We start from the raw sequence: 22,758 nt of genomic DNA, 5'->3' as shown, positions 1-22,758 counted from the left end.
AATTAAATAATTAAACTAAACTCTCATTGGACCCCTTTGCCTCCTTGCCAATAGGAATCAGGCAAGCCATGGGGCTCCTGAATGCTCATTGGACCCCTTGGGAGACTGCCCAATAGTCTTCTAGGAGACTTAATTCTCATTGGTTTCTTTTATTAAATGTTTTTAAATTAATTAAATTAGATTTACTCTAGCTTAATTCTCATTGGTCCACTTCAAGGGTCTTCCAATAGGAACTGGGCACACCTTGTGGGCATCTGGCCTAGGGAGCTGACATGTGTCCCTCATTCCCTTTGTGTAAAGGAAGCCTGTGTGTGTGTGTGTGGCTTTCTCTCTCATCCCCTAGCTTTGGGGCTCGCCCCCTCCCATGTAGGGATGTGCAAAGACTTTTAGGGCACACACAAAGCATCCAATTTTTCCTAGGGTTGACCTTTGGACACAACCTTTGAATTTTGGAACCTTAGCATTTTGGAAGTCTTAATGGGCTGAACCTTAGGGTCTTTTTGGCCCATTGTTTCACATGGCTCTTTTGCAGATGCCCCCCCCTTTGGATCCCTATTTTCCCTCCTTTGGATCCCTACTGTGGCCGGTCTGCTAGCTTAACCAATATTCTAGCTTTTTCTCCCTTGGCACTTCCCCACATTAAATGATCAATTTAATATGAGAAAATCATTTAGGAGAATTAGATATTGATTATTATGACATTAACCAACATTTCATATACACGATGATGGATAGACGCTTGTAATGTGATTGTTCTTAGTAAGAATGAGCATTTCAAATACATTCTCCAGAAACATAGATAGTTTTCAGAACTTTGGCGCTTTAATTGAAAAGGCTTGAAACGCTTTGAGTATGTTAGTTCTGTTCAATGCTTTAGCAGTGCCTGCGGTTGAAAGACAAGATCATATGGAAAATGTGGATTGACTAGGTGAAAATGACTTCACACCACATCACATGCCTCTTTCATTGATCTAGAGAATGCATGCCAGATCCACCTCTTTTCTTGGCCTCACCCTCCAGCAAATCATGTTGCCTGCTCTTTCACTACGCTCACCCTCCAACAAAAAACCCAACTCCTGTATACAGCTATACAGGCAGTAACATGGCTTACAAAGCTTACTTACCAGGTGTAAGGTTGCATCAAGAAATTATGACAAGCTCGGTGCTTGTTAGCACTGCACATCCAAACTTCTCACTTCTAGCCATCCTCCTCTTCATTGAGTAAGAGAGCAATCAATGCATCAGCTGCTTCAGCTGAGTCGTTATAAACACTGGGTATGATGTTCACTGGATTTGTGAACTTGACAAAGTCTTTGAGCTCTTTGAAGCTGCAGTGTTCACTGTACGGAACTTCATACCTGCAAAACCAGACGAATGGCCATTTTGCATCATACATCAAAAATAATGCAAACTCTGGATATTTAGCCATCATTAAAGCAGGAAATAACACCTGACGACGGTTCCCTGCCGCCATCTTCGACCAGGTGTTCGTTTCTTCCCCCTTCCAAAGCTCCATCCAGTGGGTGAAAATGATACGATAGAATTGTACCTTCCCTGGTTTTGTGTTAAGAAAAGCACTTCAAGTTGGGAGCTGGATTGAGAGATTTGAAATTGCTATCCCAATTCAGGAAAAAGCACACAAGGTTAAAAGAACATACAGCATTATGTCGTGCAATGTAATTCATGCGCTTGAAGCTTGCAATGCTCCACAGGGGTACAACATGAATATGGGCATCCCGTTCATTTGTTGTCAACCACTTCATATCTTCATCTGGAAAGTTCATGCACTGCAAAAGCCGCAATTTTGTGGCACTACAAAATATCTTCTTTTGAAGAGCTTTGGCAACTTCAAAAAAGATTCTTTCCTTCCCTGTAAAATTTCAACCTCTTGGATGACAGGATAAGGAGGCTTGAGTGAGAGTGAAGTATGACTTGCAAAAGTGAAAATTTGCAAGCAGCACCAAGTTCAACTCACCTATAGTATACGTGCCAATCAAAAACAAGGTACTGGGATTAAATGCCTCTGCTTGGATGGCATCAATAATAAATTGAATCACCACCTCCTGCTTAGGAAAGACATACTGGATAATGGTAAAATTAGTAAAAAAAAAGAGTTGAAATCATCTCGCCTGATAACAACATCAAAATTTCTCCAAAAAGCAAGGTGAAGTTCACACCCGTTTAGGATGAGCACCTGAGGATTGCAGTAAGTTGTGTCAAGAATCACAGTATGGATGTTGCATGCCTGGAGCATAAGGTTACTGGCCATATCCTCAGAGAAGCGAAAATCACCAGTGTGCAACACTGCCTGCATCAAAACTCAGAGTGAGCAATTCTGTACATCAAGACTATTATGACTAGCACTCGATTACTTTTAGCTAAAACTGGAGAAACCCGCCAAAAACATGATTGCATGTTGTTTTTAGGGTTATATAAAAAATTTTGGTGTGTGCTTGCTATTTTTTTGCTGGATTTTGCTATTTCCAAATAAAAAGGCCAAAAAATATTACTAATTGGCCACGAGTGTCCATTGGAGAATCTGACCTCAAATGACTGATCACGAAGTCAAGATGAACAATCAATAAGCGCGTGCTCATGAGTTTAATTCTTCATCACTGAAATGAAATCAAACAGTAACCAATTTCATGATTACCTTCCCGTTCTGAGGCTGAAACAGAATCATAACCGATCCAGGACAGTGGTTGGCATCAATGAGTGTAACCTTTACCCCATCAATTTCTGTTGTTTGATCAAGTGGCAAGGACTTCAAGCGCTCCCAGGGGACACCAATTCTTGTATTTACCAGTTGTGCTGTGATAGGCGAGCAGTACACATGCCCATATCTGAATGCTCTTGTAAGGCCTTGATAATCTATGAAATTCACATCATTCTAAGTAACTTGACATTTTGAATGTGTATAATCATGTTTTGTACCCTCACAAAAAAGAAGCAGCATAATTAGCGAGGAATAAACCGATTTGCTTTTCATATTACCCCTTGAACATTGACAAAAAAGCATAAAAAGATGAGATGTGGGGAAGCTTACGATCGGTGTGAAAGTGTGTAAGAAACCAATGCGAGCAGTCTGCTCTAGGATGCTGAAAAGCGTCCTGCATTTGAGACAATGAAACATAATTTCATTACTCAGATTTGGATTACAAAGGATACTTTTCAACAGAAGAAAGAAAGAACTTATAGATTCAAGCTTGTATCTGTAAGGATAGCCTTGAACATGCCAGATTTTTTTGGTGGAAACTGGGGCACGGGTTAGTTCAATAGCAGCAAAGTTGGAAAGAGATGCCGCAAAATCAGAATTGAGTTACCGACAGGCACCAGGTTAACTACAAGGAGAATTGGTTAGCGACATCATTATGGGAAAAACCTCAGAGTGCAATGAAACAACCGAGGTGTATTCCACATTCATTGGAGATAAGAGGCTACAAAAGAAACTAGAAACCCTAGAAATGCTTTTGGAGTTTTGACGGAGTTACTACAACACAGAGCAGCTATTGCCTTGGTCAGCAACATAGAGGCTTGAGTATTGCAGCCACACATTATAGAAAACAGCCAGAGCCAGGGAAGTTTGTTCCATGAAATGCTCAGATTTTCCAAACCCATGCCCCTCCTTCAGACAAATTATTGACATCTGGAGGAAACACGGGTGCTAAGAGGCCACATATTGTTGTTTCACGCCTTAGGAGCTATCTTGCGTCGAACCTGGTGAATGACATTCAACTCCCAAGCTTATGGCTCCAATGTAGCTAGAGGGCATTCTTAGATTTATCACCTCCCAATACATCAACCCCCACATGAAACATTGTATGACAGATGTACGCCAGATCTGAGCATTGTACCCACCACATACCAAGGATCTCGTTATCATTACTTTCATTTCCTTTTTCTTTTTGACTATCTGGCATTCATAGACAAGATCACCGTAGATTAAGAAATGTCTTCTAGGCTATTTTGGTCTTTATGTGGTAATGCAATCCCTTTTTCTGTCTTTCTCCTTAACAACATTGTTCTCTTTTTTCAGAGATCCACTATTGGAAAGACATACATGCAGGGGACTCATTGAGGTTTTTGAAGGCCACTTCTCGTCAGACTCACAGACCTTTTAGTTACATTACCACTTTGTGTCGTGCAAGTTCACAATTAGGCTCTTCGTAGTCCCAAACAGAAAACACAAACCACCACACCATTTGCTCTCTACAATTAAAGAACCTGCTCCGGGTGAAGTACACCTAAAGCTCTTGGTGATGTATCATAGTGTCATAAAAAAAGATTGGGTGCCAAATAATAATGGGCAACATACCACATAGAATTTTGTGCCTGGGATGGACATCCATTCTGGTATGCCAGCGAGATCTGCCATTATTCTCTTTCGAGCTGCAACACCACCAGATCCTCCGCGTCTCTCCTTGTTAGCAGGCTCTGTTTGGGGACCAGAAGCACCTTCTCCTTGCAGACAAGTAGGAAGCTCAAAAAAATCAGTGATTCGCTTTTTTCCTGTTGTATCTGCTTCCACTTGCTGCTTGTTTTCAGCTCCTCGGTTCATACAATTGCTATTGATCAAGTTATCATGCCTTCCCTTCTCAAGCTGTTGCAATGCATGAAGTATTTTTCTTCTAGGACCAAGCGCTGTTATTCCCAATGTAATAAAATCCTATCAAAATAGCAAAAAACACATGAAGATGTTGGCTAAGGCCACCATGTGCAGCTATTTCCCAACATTAGCAATCACCTCATCTGTGAGGCATTTAAGTGTATCCCAATCAATCTCTTCCCGAACAAAAATGTCTGCATATCTGGAGAGGTTCAGTGTCTGCAGCCACCTCAACACGGGGGTCAGATCGAGCGAACAGTCCTCTTGCACGCATTCCCCTAGCTCACTCTTGCCGTCAGGTCTATTCAGCTGAAACGTTGACACAAACAAAAATTAGTTCCTATTTGAAAGGGATGACGCAAGAAATACAACCAACTTTGGAACTACATCCTATCATGATGCAAAAGTTACTGATTCAATGATTCACTGACCCAAAGCCATGTGCTCACAGCCTTAAAATGCACTCACTGCGACAATATTTTTCGACCAAAGTCGGGATTATGGCTTGAGTAGAATAGCATGCCTTTGTACAAGACCAAATTAGGACATGAAGCCTGATTGGCTGAATGGATTTGAGAGTGCCTGATTAGGATTAACCTAAACTTCTCTTTGAATTGCTGAGAGGCCTGTGATTGGGGACACGAGACAAAATAATAAGGATGTTACCAAGGTATCAAACAAGCATAGCTTCCTGCGTGGCTCCTGAAATTGTACCAATGAGCACATATGCTCCAAGCCTGTAAGGGCTGCATATCCTTGTGTCAGTCTCAAAGCTGGGGCCTCCCGCATAGAGAAACAGGGTCGTACAAAAGGGGCACCAATATATGTGCAGGACTCTACATACTCAACCACTTCTGAACATATGTGAATGTTGTGCTGTTGCCCTCACGCACTGTGCTGTAGTCTTAAACTCGTAACATTCGTCATGTCCAGGTTCACGGACAAATCTCTATCCTGTGGCCTAGCTCCATAATGCATCCAGCTAGTAGCACTTCTAGATTCATTTCAGTATCGCTTTTTTGTACCCAAACATGGTATCCAATTCACCAGTTTGTAACGGATTGGTCTGATAGGTCATTTTGGCCTTTTGAAGACATTAATATATCATTTCATTTCTATGGGCCCTCTGGCGAGTCAACCATGAGAACAATATCATAAAGCAAGAAGGATATCAAAAGTTCCTGAAAATTGTGCACCTCTGAGGTAGTTTCAAACGTTAAAAAACCGTCATCATTTAAAATGTTTGAAATGTGATTCAAAGCGCTGGTAGGCATAGAAAGCATTCAAAATGTCAAGTTTCTTGTTAGCTGCAGCGGCACTAACGACTCAGGCATGTACTTGGAGGGCCAGGAGGCCAATCTGTACAGGCGTGAGCAAGCTCTTGAGGTGTTTTGTTGTGCATCAGGAGCACTGATAAACTGTAGGAAGACAGTGGCTTTCTGGGTTGGCAGTGCTCCTACGCCTGATTGGTTGTGGGCTTCAAGTGAATCCACCCAGGGACTTATGTATGTTATTTGGGCTGTGGAGCCCGTCCATCAGGTGGATTTTTACAGAGATGCACAAAATTGGCCTGACCAAGAATTGGGAGGATTGCTTTGCTACGAGCCTACTTAGGTATTGGGAGCAGCTGCGGAGTTGCATGGAGCAGCACCAACCCACATGCATGGCGGAGCGCTTGAGGCAACCTCCTGTTTGGAAACCCATGGTCAGCACTCAGCGAGGCCACTTGGTTGGTAGCAAGCCTCACTTTCTTGGGGTCCTATGGCAGAGGTCCAATCCACACTCAATGACTGGCTACAGTTTTCATGCCTTCCTGAGGAGATTCAGAGCATTTAGCTAGGAGGCATGAGAGGGGTCCAAAGCATGTGTCAAGATATTACAAAGGCTATACCTGCTGAGTGGCATACCCCTCTTGAGGCAGCAGCTCCCAAAGGAATGGGTACCTTTACGCGTTTGGAGGTCCTCATTGCAGTAAGGGCTTGCTCCGAATCAATACCTTGCATGTTTTTCAAGGTTCAGGGAGAGTGTCGTCTTCACTGAGTCTCAACAGAGGCACCACAGGTTGCATAGTGCTATTTTCAGAGGATCCGACTTGTGCGCATCTTTAGGAGGACTTGTGCCATAGATCCCAACCCGACAGATCTTGAGTCAAGACATTGGCAGCTTTGGGCTTGGGAGAGCCGCTCTTTAGTACAAGTGTAGTGGGACCCAGGAGAGTGGTTCTGGCGAGATCCTTCCTCTTCAGTCGATCACCCACGGACTCTTTTTTTCCAGTACATAGCTCGTTTGGGACGACACATACTGGCAACAGGGAGCGAGGCTTGTCCAACTGCAGCACGTCACTGGCAGGAGGAGGGCCTCACAACAGAGTTCTTGGCAGGATTCTGGGAGAGCGGTTGTGGGACAGCAGGTAGCCGAGAAGAGTTACCATGTTGCAATGGCTAGTTGCCCATAGAGCTACTGCACTTGGGAGTTGGTTGGTACACAGCGGCTTCTCGGCAGCATGTACAGCCTGTGGCAACCCTTTCGAAAGTCAGCTTCACTGTTTGTGGAACTCCCCCATTGCAAGCAGGTTTGGCTTGGATTCTTCGGTTGATGCCAGCACTCTTTACAACCCGACAGTGCACTAGGGGTGTTGCAAGCTAGTCAACACTTTCGAATTCAACGCTCCATTTTGAGATGGCTTCCACCAGCAGGATGATAATCACAATTTCCCAAAATGTATGAGAATCCCCATGTAGCAACTTGCCACATCTATGATAACTGTCTATAGTCCTCCTACACAAGTAGTATATCCACATCTTGGTCTACATGAGAAAACAAATCTCTATGAAGTAGATTCTGTGTTGGACCACTACTGCCAGTGAAAACGCTGGAGATCTCCTGGGTCCTGCGGGTACTGACTGGTGCTATTGCATCTCCGTGTCCTCCTACTGCCTCTAGCGCCTAATTGGGCCCCTTAAATAGGTGGAAAAGGCTAGGTCGAGCAGCAATAAAGCAGCCCCATTATTGGGAATGTGAAGAGTCACTAATTAAATTAATGAGCACACGAGGTGGTTCACACGCGGTAAAATGCACATGCTAAAATGCGGTATTGTGCAAGAGAGGGTATGCAACTATGGACATGCACGTCCTGCTAGAGGCTCACAAAGGTACCAAGCTACATCCTAAGCTAAGACGCATGCTAGACTCTAGCAGAAGCATGTCCACATAGCGCAAGTGAAGTGCGCACATGACATCCCCCTCTCTTACAAGTGAGACACAACTGTCAAACTTCTATCTTTGGATACTTCTTCTAGAATTCTAATGCTGACTGTGTAAAGTGCAACAGAAGTGAATGTTGGTATTGCTCAAGATGAGTGCTCCGAAATGTGCTCAAGGGTTCCTTTTACTTACAGAAGGGAGAGCCTTCCGTCGTTTAGAGAGAGAGTGCAATGATCACAAACAAAGTGAATGTGTCACGTGACACATCCAACCCTATGTGTCCGTGGAGAAGCCACAGCATAACAAGAGTTCCGTCAATCCAGTCAGTCTAGATTAGCAAGTGTTCTGGCACTTTTGTGAGTCTGTTCGCAGACCGTGCATGCCCAAACACTTAGTGTATATGCATATCCTCTGGTTGCACATAGCATGATCATAAGCATTCCCATCAGAATCCTTCAAGGGAATTTTCCAGTGTATTTGACCTATTTTCCCTATTTTTGACATTTTTCGCTTATTAATTTAAATGACTTTTGTTGGAAAGTAGGTAGGGCAAATTGAGTAAGTTTGTATATAAGCAAACCTAGGCTAGTAATTATCGGCAGAAGAAGAAGGAGAGCATCAAGCATTCACGTGCAACAGGCCCTCTGGAGACACTTCTCAGCAAGACGACCCTCACCATTGCCTTGGGCGATTTCAGCCAGCAAAGACAGCAGCCTCTCAGCGTTTTGACCCCAGCTATCCAGCATTTTGGGACATCAGTACGACAGTGAATTTCAGCAACAAAATCAGTGCTACAGCAGCCAGCCTATCCAGCGTTTTTGGAGCAGCTTTCAACCAGCCAATCAGCGTTTCTTCCATGCAGAGCAGGCTAGCGTTTTTGCACAGGCATGTCAACGTTTGCAAGCCATAAGAACCTGCGTTTTCAGCGAGGCAAATTCAGCCGATACAAGAGTAGCATTTCAGCATTTTTGCATCAGCAATTTCAGCGACCCTTTAGCAAGCACAACAGTAGTAGATCAGCCGATAGCTTCAAACCCTTGCAAATTCATCAAGAACTCAGTTCTCAGCCATAGTCTTGTCTTCGTCGTCCACTCCGCCGACATCGACATCGTCCCTTAGATTTGCATTCAGCCATTGTACCAAATTGTGCAATCAATAGTAGACCACTCTCGCCAACGAGAGTGGGCCCTTCGGAGGAGGGTTTTACAACGTCCCTGGTGTCGTATTCTCTTCTCTCTCTATCTCTCAGTCTCATACACTTTCACACACAATGTCCGTTCACTTGTTTGTGATCATTGCACTCTCTCATTAAGAACGAAAGGCTCTCTCCCTTCCATAAGAACAAAAGGAACCTTGAGCACAGTACGGAGCACTCATCTTGAGAAAGAACAACATTCACTCCGTTGCACCTTACATTGGTATCAGAGCTTTGGCAGTGTTCTGTATCACTCAAGGAAAGAACCACAAGAATCACAAGTTTTTTTTTGCTTGTTGAGGTCACACGAACCCAAGTTCGCTTGGGCGTGTCGATTCCTAATCGTGTTCTTGAAGAGTGACAGGAATCCCAGGAAAGAAGAGCTTGTCCAGCCTCCCCTTGTGCCTCTTTTCACTCATTGAGAGCGGACCGTGCACTTAACGGCCGGCCAATCGACGTGAGGTGGGAAAAAGTAACCTTGGTGCGAGAGCAAGGCCGCCAAGGGGTGCGGGTGCGCCTGCAGAAAAGAGCAAAACTCGGGTGAAGAGAAGATCCTTCTCAAACACAGATTGCAAGCAAAAGAAGACCCTCAAGAACCCAAGAACTCAAGACCCGCAAGAACCCAAGTTCCTCGTGAACTTAAGAACCAAAGATCATAGTGCATGGTCATCACCCGAAGCGGAATGGATACTTCGCATACAGGTGATGAGCATGAGAGAGGCGACGAAGAATTTTTCCCACCAGGAGGTTTTTCCGACCCTCCCCCCTCCCCATCTACGCCACGAGTTGTACCAAATCCTATGGAGGCGATGGTCAAGTCGATGTTGGAGATGTTGACACAACAACAAGAAACGAATCGCGTTGTGATGGCACAACTAGAAAGAAAAGCAAAACAACAAGAAGCGACTCGCATTGCCTTGGAACGCAAGCACGATGAACGAAAAGAAAGAAAAGCAATACAACAAGAAGCGACTCGCATTGCCTTGGAACGTGAGCGCGATGAACGAAAAGACAAAAAAGCACAAAGAAAGAAGAAAGCCGAAGTAAGACGAGTGGCCTTGGAGGCCGATCGAGAGGTTCAAAGAGACCTACGCACTCAAGAATTGGTTCGACAAGTTCTTGCCTCGAAGTCTGAACCAGCCAAAGATGTTGGTAGTTCCTCAAGTGACGCAAGCCGGGATGCGGACTCCAACAACCCAGTCACAGAAAAGTTGACTTGCAGTAAGTATAATGGTAAGATGGATGCTACGGTTATTCAAGTTGGTTACATCAATTTAATACTTATTTTGCGACAACTAAGAAGACAGGAAATAGCAAGGTTTTGACGGCAGCTGTGTACCTTGCCGGTGATGCCATCAATTGGTACCACGCATGGCAAGAGGCACGGTTAGCCGCGCACCTAGAGGAACCCAACGAATTCACGCCCCTTTCCTTCAATTGGGCTGATTTCCAAGACAAGCTTGATGTCACGTGACACATCCAACCCTATGTGTCCGTGGACAAGCTACAGCACGACAAGGGTTCAATCAGTCCAATCAGTCTAGATTTAGAAGTGATCTGGCACTTTTGTGAGTCTGTTCGCAGACATTGCATGCCCAGACACTTAGTGTAGATGCATATCCTTTGGTTGCACACAGCATGATCATAAGCATTCCCATCAAAATCCTTCAAGGAAATTTTCCAGTGCATTTAGCCTATTTTATCTATTTTTGACATTTTTCACTTATTATTTTTAAGTGACTTTTGTTGGAAAGTAGGTAGGGCAAATTGAGTAAGTTTGTATATAAGCAAACCTAGACTAGCATCGTCTTGAGAGTGCATCGGCTACTTGATTATGCTTGCCAGCAATGTGAGCAATATGAAAATGAAATTGCGAAAGGAAATTTGCCCACCTCATTTGTTTGTCGGAGAGCTTGGTCTGCGTCATGAAGTACTTAAGACTTTGGTGATCCGTTCGCAGAATGAAAGGAGTCCCCAATAAATAGTGCTTCCATGAGTCTAAGGCATGTAGAACTGCAAGGAGTTCTTTTTCGTATATGCCTAGAGCTTGCTCAACAGGGTCGAGCCTTCGACTCTCATAGCCTATGGCGTGCCCTTCTTGGAGCAAAACAGCCCCAAGGCAATCACCACAAGCATCACATTGGACCTCAAATGGTTTTGAGAGATCCGGTAGTGTAAGCACAGGTTGAGAGATAAGCTTTTCTTTAAGCTTTTCGAAAGCATTGTTCTCCTTAGCAGACCACATATACCTAACATTTTTCTTTGTTAGGTCATGTAATGGTCCCGCAATTTGTGAGAACTTTTCTATGAAGCGTCTATAGTATGCACACATACCTATAAAGCTTCTTAGTTCATGAAGATTCCTTGGTTTAGGCCATCCTTTTATTACCTCTAACTTGGATGGATCCATTTGGATTCCATCTTGAGATTTAATGTGACCTAAATATTGAATCTCTTGCAAGAAAAATTCACTTTTCTTTCGATTAACATAAAGTTTATTCTCTCTTAAAACTTGAAATATTACCTGGAGGTGTTGCTTGTGTTCCTCTAATGAATTAGAGTAGATGATAATATCATCAAAGAACACTCCAGTGAAGGTTCGATGAGGTCTGAACAGCTTCTCCATCAAGCGGTTAAATGTGGCTGGTGCATTAGTCAAGCCAAAAGGCATGACAATGTATTCGTAAAGACCAAATGTAGTACGAAATGCGGTCTTTACAATGTCTTGATCAACTATCCTTATTTGATGATAGCCACTTTTTAGGTCAATCCTACTGAAGTAGGTCGATCCTTGTAGCTTATCAAATAGGTCTTCTACCCGTGGAACGGGAAACCTATTCTTGATAGTGATCCTATTTAGTGCTCTATAGTCGACACACATACGATATGTGCCGTCTTTCTTTTGCACTAATAGCACAGGTGAGCAAAATGGAGATGAGCTAGGCCTAACCATGCCCTTCTCAATTAACTCATGCACTTGCCGCATAATCTCCTCTTGTTGAGCTTGAGAAACTCTATAAGGAGGTTTGTTAGGCGGTGAACTTCCTGGAAGAAGTTCAATTGCATGGTCGTCATTACCTCGTTTAGGAGGTAGCTCACAAGGGATGTCGTCAATAAAGACATCTTGAAACCCATTGAGAAAATTGGATAACTCTAATTCCTTTTGGTTGCTTTTATTTTCTTTTGCTAAAGCATTAGGTTCATTTTGAGAATCTTTAACAAAAATCATGTACACGGAAATAGAGCTCTTTATTGACTTGTTGAAAGCTGGTGTATGTACAATGGGGATGGTGTTACCCATCTCCCTAGCATCTATATACATGTCCTTTTCCCTGAACTTAAAGGAGATTCTCCTTTCAGGAAATTTAACATGGGCAGCCAGACGGTCAAACCATGGTGCCCCTAGGATTACATCCTCATGCTTGAGAGGAGAGATAAAGAAGTCCTCTTTGTCCACATAGCCTTGAACATGAAGCCTCAATTTCCCGATTAAGGGAGTGATTGAAGCTTCTTGCCCCTTGAAGGCACTGTCTGCGGGTAGGATATCTCCCATCTCGTAGGATTGTATGCCTAGCTTGGTGGCTAACTCCATAGATATAAAATTGTGAGTAGAACCAGGGTCAAAGAGAATAAAAGCATCATGTTCTCTTACCTTTCCCCAAGCATGGCATAGAGGAGATCCTTTGTGGTGAGTTTGGTGAATCTCCTCCTCTTGGATTTCAACCAAAGAAGCTCTAGGAGGATCTTGGCGGTTGTTCTTTTGGGGACAAGCGCGGTACGCATGCCCTTGTTCGCCGCACTTGAAACACCGGTTATCTTTACGATAACGCTCAAGCTCTTCAGGAGAGAGTTTATTCTTTCCTTTGTAAACTCCCTTCTCTTTAGCTTTGTTGGAATTGCCCTTAGGAGACTTTTGGACATTTTCCTTCCCCTTAGGCTCATTGGAGCCTTTGTTTTCCGGGGGCTTATTATTTCTTTTACCCCCCGTTTGGAAATTGATTCGCGAGGCCACCATAGTATGGTGTATTACCGCCGATATGGTACGTGGCCTTTGGGAGTTGACATACTCCGCCATTTCTTCGGTTAAGCCCGCACAAAATTGTTGCTTTTGCTCTCCAAAATCCAACTTTTTGAAGACAGTGGCTTTGAGTTGTAGGTCCCAAAACTTGTCTACATATTTGTGGATGGATTCATTGGGAGAGAGCTTTAAGCTTCGCCATTCGGTGAGTACTTTGTCTTTGGCATCGGTGGCCAAAAACTGCTTCATAATGGAAGCTCTTAAAGCCTTCCATGTTCGTGGAGCTTCACCGTTGGCTCGTAGGCTAGACCACCATTGTCTGGCGGACTTTTGAAAGTGCATAGCTACATGGCGTAGCTTAGAGGACTCCGTGAAGCCCTCATCTCCAAACGCCGCATCGAATTGCTGGATAAAGGCCAAAACTTTGTCTGTAGCACCGAAGGTGCCATCATAGGTAAGGAAAGAGATGCTCTTCCCTCCCTCTTTGAATTTCTTCAGCTTGGACGACCTCTTCCATGCGGCATAGGATTTCCTATGGCCTCTTCTTTTTTATGGTTCAAAAGTTGCACCATCACTTTCTTCAGAAGATGAAGAATTTGAAGAAGGTGGAGAAGAGGGTGACCTCTTTCTCGCCTTTTTCTTGTCTTGATCTTTGTCGTCTTCACCATAGCTTTCATAAGAGGAAGAGGATGAAGAAGGTGGAGAAGAGGGTGTCCTCTTTCTCGCCTTTTTCTTCTCTTGCTTTTTATCATCCCTCTTTGAATTATGGCGTGGAGAAGAGTGTGATGGTCTTCTCCGCTTTGGTGGTGATGGAGAGCGTTTAGCCCGCCGTCTTCGTGGAGCCATCTCCGCCGAGGTGGCGGGAGACTCGCTTCTTTCTCGTTCCTTCGGTGGGGGCTCTTGAGTTCTCCTTTGGGAAGGAGATGCATCATCAAGAAGTAAGTTCTTGAGCCCTTCATATGGATTCTCTTCTTCTTCCCGAATCGGAGAGAGACCTCTTTTGGTAGTCTCACAAGGAGGCTTCCTAGGTATTCTCTCGTCATGGTGATGAGCTTGGAGAATCCCGTGAGCACGGAGCTGCCGTTGCACTTCACTTTGGAGAGATGGATTGCCCATGGCTTGTTGAAGCCTAGAAACAAGATAATTAACAAGCATTGAAGCATCATTAGTAGCTTGCTCATGAGCAAAATCAAAGTTATCAACATTAATTTCACTCTCTTTAATATTGTCAGCCATTCTAACAACTTTTAGGTGTAAACTTTTTAGGTGTACTTTGGCACTTCAAGCCCTAGTTGCTACTCCTCTTTACCCCTTTAGAAAAAGCACTCAAGCTACTGTACCCGCGGCTCGAATACCATTAATTGCAAGGAATAGAAGAGAGGGTCTTTCGACACCAAAACAGCACCGGCTCCTGTCAAGCTTCTAATAGCTCAATAGTGGTTAAGCCGTAGGCAAGCCCCGTAGGACTCCACTATTAAGACCATAGCTCTCGACGGTGATGCCCCGTTAACTGCACAAAGGCAGGCGCACTGCAAGGCTGAAAAATCCCTATTCTACTTACTCACAGGCAATTAATAATACCAACCATTTGTAGCTAGCTTGAGGACCTCCCTTCTTGAGCAAGAAAAGAGAAACCTTGAGCTCTGATACCAATGTAACATTTAATGGCCTAAAATCTTTTGTGTAGCGGAATTTAGCATGAACATAGTGGGCATTTCATTAGAGTTGATTCTTAGTGAGAATTACAAGAGTGCTTGGGTGGAGAGAGCAACAAAAAGCATAACACCTAGTTAGATAGCATCGACAATACTTTCAAAAGAGAGAGCAATTAAGCTATTGACAACAGTCGAGGACCGGATTTGCATGGAGCCGGTCGCCCCTCCAAAAGGCTTTGTATTATGGTTTCTCCCATCAAGAGAGACAGTGTACAATACAATTCTTTGTGTTCCTTCAAGACTAGCTAGTGCAATGAAGATGGAAGCTTCGTACACCAAGCAAAACACTTAATCAAACACAACTTGAATTATCCCCGTTCTCAGACCCAAGACCTCACACACCTTCGAAGATGGTGAGAGCTAGCAGGGTATGAGAGTAGATTGAGAAGAAAAAGAAGTATCTTACGAGAAAGAAGTACATCTCCTCACATAATCACTCATATTAGCATAGCTTAGCTTAGTAATTAGCTTGGTAGAGAAGATGAGCATGCATTGAAGCTTGGCTCTTGGTTGGATTTGCATCCACATGCCAAGAGAGTGTTGATGTAGGCTTCTATCTCACAAGCTTGGAGTAGGTGATGAGCTCTCCATTAAAGCTTGGGAGGAGATAGAGTATTTTCCCTTCACACATGGTCAAGTGTGTGAGTGTGTGTGTTCATGCCAAGCAAAAATCAGCCCCCCCCCTCTCTTGGGCGAGCCCTAGCTGCTAAATTAGTCTGGCTTTTGCCTCATTGGACCTCCCCAGGTCAAGCCAATAGGGATTAAGCAGCATAAGTGATAGCCTTCTGACATGTGTCCTCCTTTCCCCTTTTGTGAGAGCTTTAGGTAATTAAATAATTAAACTAAACTCTCATTGGACCCCTTTGCCTCCTGGCCAATAGGAATCAGGCAAGCCATGGGGCTCCTGAATGCTCATTGGACCCCTTGGGAGACTGCCCAATAGTCTTCTAGGACACTTAATTCTTATTGGTTTCTTTTATTAAATGTTTTTAAATTAATTAGACTAGATTTACTCTAGCTTAATTCTCATTGGTCCACTTCAAGGGTCTTCCAATAGGAATTGGGCACACCTTGTGGGCATCTGGCCTAGGGAGCTGACATGTGTCCCTCATTCCCTTTGTGTAAAGGGAGCCTGTGTGTGTGTGTGTGGCTTTCTCTCTCATCCCCTAGCTTTGGGGCTCGCCCCCTCCCATGTAGGGATATGCAAAGACTTATTGGGCACACACTAAGCATCCAATTTTCCCTAGGGTTGACCTTTGGACACAACCTTTGAATTTTGGAACCTTAGCATTTTGGAAGTCTTAATGGGCTGAACCTTAGGGTCTTTTTGGCCCATTGTTTCACATGGCTCTTTTGCAGATGGCCCCCCCTTTGGATCCCTATTTTCCCTCCTTTGGATCCCTACTGTGGCCGGTCTGCTAACTTAACCAATATTCTAGCTTTTTCTCCCTTGGCACTTCCCCACATTAAATGATCAGTTTAATATGAGAAAATCATTTAGGAGAATTAGATATTGATTATTATGACAGCATTCGATGGTTTCGTGAGCATAACCCTCTCATTGATTGGGCGGAAAATACGTTCACTTTCAATGCCAAAAGTGACTCTTCCATTGTCATTCGTGGAGAGCAAGTTATTCATTCTCCCTCTCTCATTGCAAATGTGCAGGCAAAGATTGAACGGATTCAGGAAAAAGGGACTCTCTCAGTCTCTTCTTCTCCAAAGCATGACACACAGGATTTGCATGATGATACGCATGATGATTTGGATGATAATGATGAGCATGATGATTTAGATGGCACTGATAAGCATGATGATTTGCATGATCAAGATGTGATTTCTCACAAGCATGATGATTTGCATGAAGATGACGTGATTGTTCACAAGGATGATGAGTTAGTGGATGCTTTTTAAAGCAACGCTAACCTCGTTGCAGATTCGTTCAATCGGGAAGAACCGATCTTGGCTCTCGAGCCTCAATCCCGAGAACCCTCACAGGAAGTATTATGTGTTCGCATAATTCATATGCACGCATTGTTCAAGTGTTTCATTCGTGATCGTTTCTTGTATTTTCGTCAGCTCTTTATGTGATCCCTTTTCCTAGGCATGACATATTGTACGTTGAGCACGTTTCACTCATGAATGAGCACGAATGTATGCGGATTGTTCATGAAAAGCTGAAAAGTTTGCATTCAAGGAAGTCACATTCCATGGCACGACACAGTTGTAGAAAGAGCACATGACAGTATAAGCACCAAGCATGGGCATTTCCGTTGTGAATTGCCACAGTTGATTGCTTTAGATCAGAAGAGAAAGATTTGATCTCATTGTTTGCATGTGTGTGGTGAACGGTTTGGCACTCCGTCTCTTTGTTCATCTACATTGCATGCACAGTCTATTAGGACGACAGGATTTTTTCCACTCACTTTACATGGAATAGGTATGTTCATGGTTTTGTGTTGAAAATGGTTTCAGGAATTTTCAGTCATGGAGATTCTTGAAGAAGAAAGAAGCATGACTCTCGACAAAGTTGAAGCATTGAAGAAGTCACAGAAGACTTTATGTTGCTTACGGTGCGGCCCAAAGAAGCAAGCGTTGCAGACCTTTATGAAGTTCAAGTACCGCACGACCCACACATCAGAGTGGACCAGCGAAGAGTCCCTTCCAGGATTCCGGATGCTATTGGCGATCTCCCTCGACGCCATACAGTTCGGTACCAATACCTCACTTTGAAAAGGAGGGGATGTCGCGTGACACATCCAACCCTATGTGTCCGTGGACAAGCTACAACATAACAAGGGTTCCGTCAGTCCAATCAATCTAGATTAGCAAGTGTTCAGGCACTTTTGTGAGTCTATTTGCAGACCGTGCATGCCCAGACACTTAGTGTAGATGCATATCCTTTGGTTGCACACAGCATGATCATAAGCATTCCCATCAGAATCCATCAGAATCCTTCAAGAGAATTATCCAAGTGTATTTGACCTATTTCTCCTATTTTTGACATTTTTCACTTATTAATTTAAGTGACTTTTGTTGGAAAGTAGGTAGGGCAAATTGAGTAAGTTTGTATATAAGCAAACCTAGGCTAGCACTAATTGGCAAAAGAAGGAGAGCATCAGGCATTCACGTGCAACAGGCCCTCTGGAGACACTTCTCAGCAAGACGACCCTCACCATTGCCTTGGGCGATTTCAGCCAGCAACGATAGCAACCTCTCAGCGTTTTGAACCCAGCTATCCAACGTTTTGTTTCCAGCCATAGCTGCATTTTGGGACATCAGTACGACAGTGAATTTCAGCAACAAAATCAACGCTACAGCAGCCAGCCTATCCAGCGTTTTTGGAGCAGCTTTCAACCAGCCAATCAAAGTTTCTTCCATGCAGAGCAAGCTAGATTTTGCAAGCCATAAGAACCTGCGTTTTCAGCAAGGCAAATTCAGCCGATGCAAGAGTAGCATTTCAGCGTTTTTGCATCAACAATTTCAACAACCCTTTAGCAAGCACAACAATAGCAGATCAGCCGATAGCTTCGAATCCTTGCAGATTCATCAAGAACTCGATTCTCAGCCATAGTCTCGTCTTCGTCATCCACTCCGCCGACATCGACATCGTCCCTTAGATTTGCATTCAGCCATTGTACCAGATTGTGCAATCAATAGTAGACCACTCTCGCCAACGAGAGTGGGACCTTCGGAGGAGGGTTTTACAACGTCTTTGGTGTCGTATTCTCTTCTCTCTCTATCTCTCAGTCTCATACACTTTCACGCACAGTGTCCATTCACTTGTTTGTGATCATTACACTCTCTCATTAAGAACGGAAGGCTCTCCCTTCCATAAGAACAAAAGGAACCTTGAGCACAGTACGGAGCACTCATCTTGAGAAAGAACAACATTCACTCCGCTGTACCTTACAGAATGCTACTGTGAATGAAAGTGTTGAGACTGATAGAAAGAGAGAGAGAAGAATATGACGCCAGACAGTTCTCAAACCCTCTTCCAAGGGCCCCCCTCTCTATGGCGAGAGAGCTCGATGCTATAGATTGCACAAATCTGGTATAATGATCTAGATGCAATGGACTTGCCATAGATTGCACAAATCTAGTACAATGGTCTAGATGCAATGGACTTGCCGACGATGTCGACGACAATGATGACGACGACGAGGACGGGCTGAAAACTGAAAACGCTAGGGCTGAAGTTCTGAAATCTGGAAAATGCTGACTTTCTACTGACACTGACACTATGTCAGCAAGGATGGTGATGCGACGACTCGACGACGATGCGCTGAAAATGCAGATGCTCTGAAAACAACGGGCTCAAATTGTAAATGCTGGTTGACTCGACTGTACGATGAGGATCTGCTGCGGATAGGTGAGATCTGCGAGGCTAGGGGCTAAATCTGCAAAGGCTAAGTGCTGAAAATTGAAAACGCTCAAGGTCTTGGCTGATCTAGCATCGGGCAACTATAGAACGTTAGGCTTGATTTGCAACTGGAAACGCCAAGAAACGTTGGGGCAATACTTTTTGAAGTTCAAGGATCGAGGAACCCACGAAGCAGTGTGGGTCAATGAAGAGTTTTCAAAGATTATCCCGAGATGTTGGTAGCCTACAAGGAAGCCATGCAGATCGGTATCAGTACCTCACTTAAAAAAGAGGGGATGTCACGTGCACATCTAACCCTATGTGCATGTGGACAAGCTACTTCATGACAAGGGTTCAGTTAGCCTAGCTTAGGAAGTGTTCTAGCACTTTTGTGAGTCTGTTCGAAGACCGTGCATGTCCATACACTTAGAGTAGATGCATACCCTTTGGTTGCACATAGCATGATTATCAGCATTACCATCAGATCCATTAGGAGCATTTTACAGTGCACAGAACCTATTTTCCCTATTTTAGCCATTTTTCGCTTATTATTAATAAGTGACTTTGTTGGGAAACTGGGTAGGGCAAATTTGTTAAGTTAATATATAAGGAAACTGGCAGTCACTTAGTGGAAGCAGAAGAAGAAAAGAAAGCAGAGGCAAACACTTGCAGCAGGCTCTCCAACCTCCCTTCTCAAGCAAGAACCTCCACAACCTAGCGTTTTTCAGCAGCTAGACCTAGCGTTTCCCAACAGATAAACCCAACGTTTTTCAACAGCCCTTCACAACATTTTGGAGCAGTCAAACCAACATTTTTGTAGCAGTGAAATCAGCTCACAGCATCAAAACCTTGTATCAGATTTGTGCAATCAATAGCAATGGATTGCTCTCGCCATAGAAAGTGGGGCCTTCGGAGGAGGGTTTGACAACATTCTGGTATCGTATTTTCTCTCTCTATCTGTCAATCTCAGCACCTTCACTCAATGTTTACCACTTTGTTTGTGATCATTTGCACTCTCTCACTAAAGGAACGGAAGGCTCTCCCTTCCGTGTGTAAAAGGAACCCTTGAGCACAGTTCGGAGCACTCATCTTGAGCAAAGTTCAACATTCACTTCCGCTGCACCTTAGAACCTGAGCTCTTCTCTTTTCCTCGGGTGCATCCCTTGGCGGCCTTGCACTCACACCAAGGTTGTTGTTTCCCACCTCACGTCGATTGGCCGGCCGCTAAGTGCACGGTCCGCTCTCAATGAGTGAAAAGAGGAGCAAAGGGGAGGCTGGACAAGCCCTTCTTTCTTGGGTTTCCTGTCACTCTTCAAAAACACGATTAGGAATCGACACACCCAAGTTGACTTGGGTTACGTGCGACCGCAACAAGCAAAAACAAATTCTTGTGGTTCTTTCCTTGCGTGACACAGAACACTGACAAAGCTCTGATACCAATGTCAGGTGCAACGGAAGTGAATGTTGAACTTTGCTCAAGATGAGTGCTCCGAACTATGCTCAAGGGTTCCTTTTACTTACGGAAGGGAGAGCCTTCCGTGGCTTTACTGAGAGAGTGCAAATGATCACAAACAAAGTGGTAAACACTGTGAATGAAGTTGCTGAGACTGAGAGATAGAGAGAGAAGAATACGACACCAGAATGTTGTCAAACCCTCTTCCAAGGGCCCCACTCTCTATGGCGAGAGAGGTCTATGCTATTGATTGCACAAATCTCGTACAATGGTCTAATGCAATGGACTTGTCGACGATGTTGACGACGATGATGACAACGACGAGACGGGCTGAAATCTGAAAACATTAGGGGCTGAAATCTGCAAATCTGCTATTTGCTGAATTCTGACTCTATGTCGGCGACAACGGCGATGATGACGACGCGATGATGATGCGCTGAAATGCAAATGCTGAAATCTGCGAATAGCGGGCTGAACCTGCAAATGCTGGCTGATCTGACCGTGCGGCGAGGATCTACTACGGGAAGGTGAGATCTGCGAGGTTTAGGGGCGGCGGTACAGATCCTAACTGCTGAAAATGCAAAACATTGATGCAGAAAGTGGTTCTATCGTCAAGGAACTACAAAACGCTAGGCTGATTTGTTGTTCCAAAAACGCTAGGGCTGATGTTGATATCTGCTGCAAAACGCTAGAGAATCTATTGTCGCCAGGTTGATCTGCAACTTCCCAAACGCTGGGGCTGATCTGCAAATGCTAAAAACGCTAGACTGTTCTTGATGGTTAAAAACGCTAGGTTGTTCCACCGAGGGTCTTGCTGAGAAGATGCATTGCCAGACACTTAGTCCCCTCCTGCCTCTTCTACCAGAAAGTGCTAGCGCTAGCTTTCTTATATATTAACTTGCCAAAGTTGCCCTACCCAGTTTCCCAACATAGTCACTTATTAATAATTAGTGAAAAACGGCTAAAATAGGAAAAATGGGTTCTGTGCACTGTAGAATGCTCCTGATGGGTACTGACTGTAATCTGATGATCATGTTGTGTGCAACCAGAGGAAATGCAACAACTCTGAGTGCCTGGACATGCAGGGCCTACGAACAGACTCACAAAGGTGCCAGAACACTTCCTAAGCTGACTTGAACCCTAGACATGAAGTAGCTTGTCTACGTACACATAGGGTTAAATGTGCACGTGACAAGCCTCTCTCTGGCTAAAACATGTTGCATCACCGGCACCTAACTAGAAATCTGGCATCATGGCTAATGTGGCTGCCACGACATGTGCCATGCCGATCTCCCAAATCGGATTTTTATCGGATATCCTCGTTATCTTTGTCAAGCTTACCTTTGCCTTTGTCCTCTTGTGAGCTCCTACATTTACCCTTGGCTTTGCATTCCAAGGCCAAACAAAGCATCTTCATCTCCCTTGACGACTCCAACTGTGCCGAGACAATTATTGAGTTGTCACGTGACACATCCAACCCTATGTGTTCGTGGACAAGCTACAGCATGATCAGGGTTCAGTCAGTCCAATCAGTCTAGAATAGGAAGTGATCTGGCACTCTTGTGAGTCTTCGTAGATCGTGCATGCCCAGTCACTTAGTGTAGATACATATCCTCTGGTTGCACACAACATGATCATAAGCATTCCCATCAGAATCCTTCAGGGGAATTTTCCAGTGCATTTAGCCTATTTTACCTATTTTTGACATTTTTCACTTATTATTTTTAAGTGACTTTTGTTGGAAAGTAGGTAGGGCAAATTGAGTAAGTTTGTATATAAGCAAACCAAGACTAGCACTATTTGGCAGAAGAGGCAACAGGAGCCAAGCTCAGCAAGCAACTTCTCAACAAGACCTTGGCGGTTTCCCCCTCCAAGCAAGAAGAAGTAACATCCCCTTCCACTAGCGTTTTTCGAAACTGCACCAGCCTGGCGTTTTGCATCAGCCATGACCTAGCGTTTTCAAGATCTACACCATCGCCAACAAGTTCAAACACTAGCATTTTGCATCAGCCTTCATCGCCAGAAGAAGTCACAGACAAGCTAGCGTTTTTGCCATCAGCAGCCCTAGCGTTTTTGCAGATCTCCGCATTTGCAGATTTCAGCCTTCGCCGACTTTCAGCAATAGACGAGTAGCAGATTCAGCCCATAAAAAAGTAGCAGATTCAGCCCAATAAGACCATCAATTTTCAGCCTTAAGAGACCTC

General features: G+C 44.2%; 1 protein-coding gene across 5 annotated transcripts in view; it reads right to left on the bottom strand.

Annotated features, from left to right (window-relative positions):
- Positions 1-683: 683 nt before the first annotated feature.
- LOC147453340 (sterile alpha motif (SAM) domain-containing protein) overlaps positions 684-22,758 on the bottom strand; it is a 36,151-nt gene continuing 14,076 nt past the window's right edge. Inside the window, exons 2-11 of one of the 5 annotated variants that reach the window (XR_015188970.1) lie at positions 4,745-4,915; positions 4,316-4,666; positions 3,047-3,110; positions 2,654-2,871; positions 2,195-2,308; positions 1,976-2,081; positions 1,659-1,870; positions 1,451-1,554; positions 1,125-1,358; positions 684-883 (exon numbers count right to left, since the gene is read on the bottom strand). Coding sequence is in view for 1 of the 5 variants with exons in the window: in XM_086518732.1 (XP_086374858.1) it covers positions 1,199-1,358; positions 1,451-1,554; positions 1,659-1,870; positions 1,976-2,081; positions 2,195-2,308; positions 2,654-2,871; positions 3,047-3,110; positions 4,316-4,666; positions 4,745-4,915 (1,500 nt within the window). In the remaining 4 variants the exon portion in view is untranslated. Of the gene's footprint in view, positions 884-916; positions 1,359-1,450; positions 1,555-1,658; positions 1,888-1,975; positions 2,082-2,177; positions 2,309-2,653; positions 2,872-3,046; positions 3,111-4,315; positions 4,667-4,744; positions 4,916-22,758 lie in introns of those variants that run through there. The other 4 variants (XM_086518732.1, XR_015188971.1, XR_015188972.1 and 1 more) reach the window with 4 other exon arrangements.

The sequence above is a fragment of the Adiantum capillus-veneris genome, chromosome 8 (genome assembly GCF_014529385.1).
Source record: "Adiantum capillus-veneris isolate H3 chromosome 8, ASM1452938v2, whole genome shotgun sequence".
In the NCBI taxonomy this organism is placed as follows: Eukaryota; Viridiplantae; Streptophyta; class Polypodiopsida; order Polypodiales; family Pteridaceae; genus Adiantum; species Adiantum capillus-veneris.
This window is presented reverse-complemented; position numbering and strand designations above follow the sequence as displayed.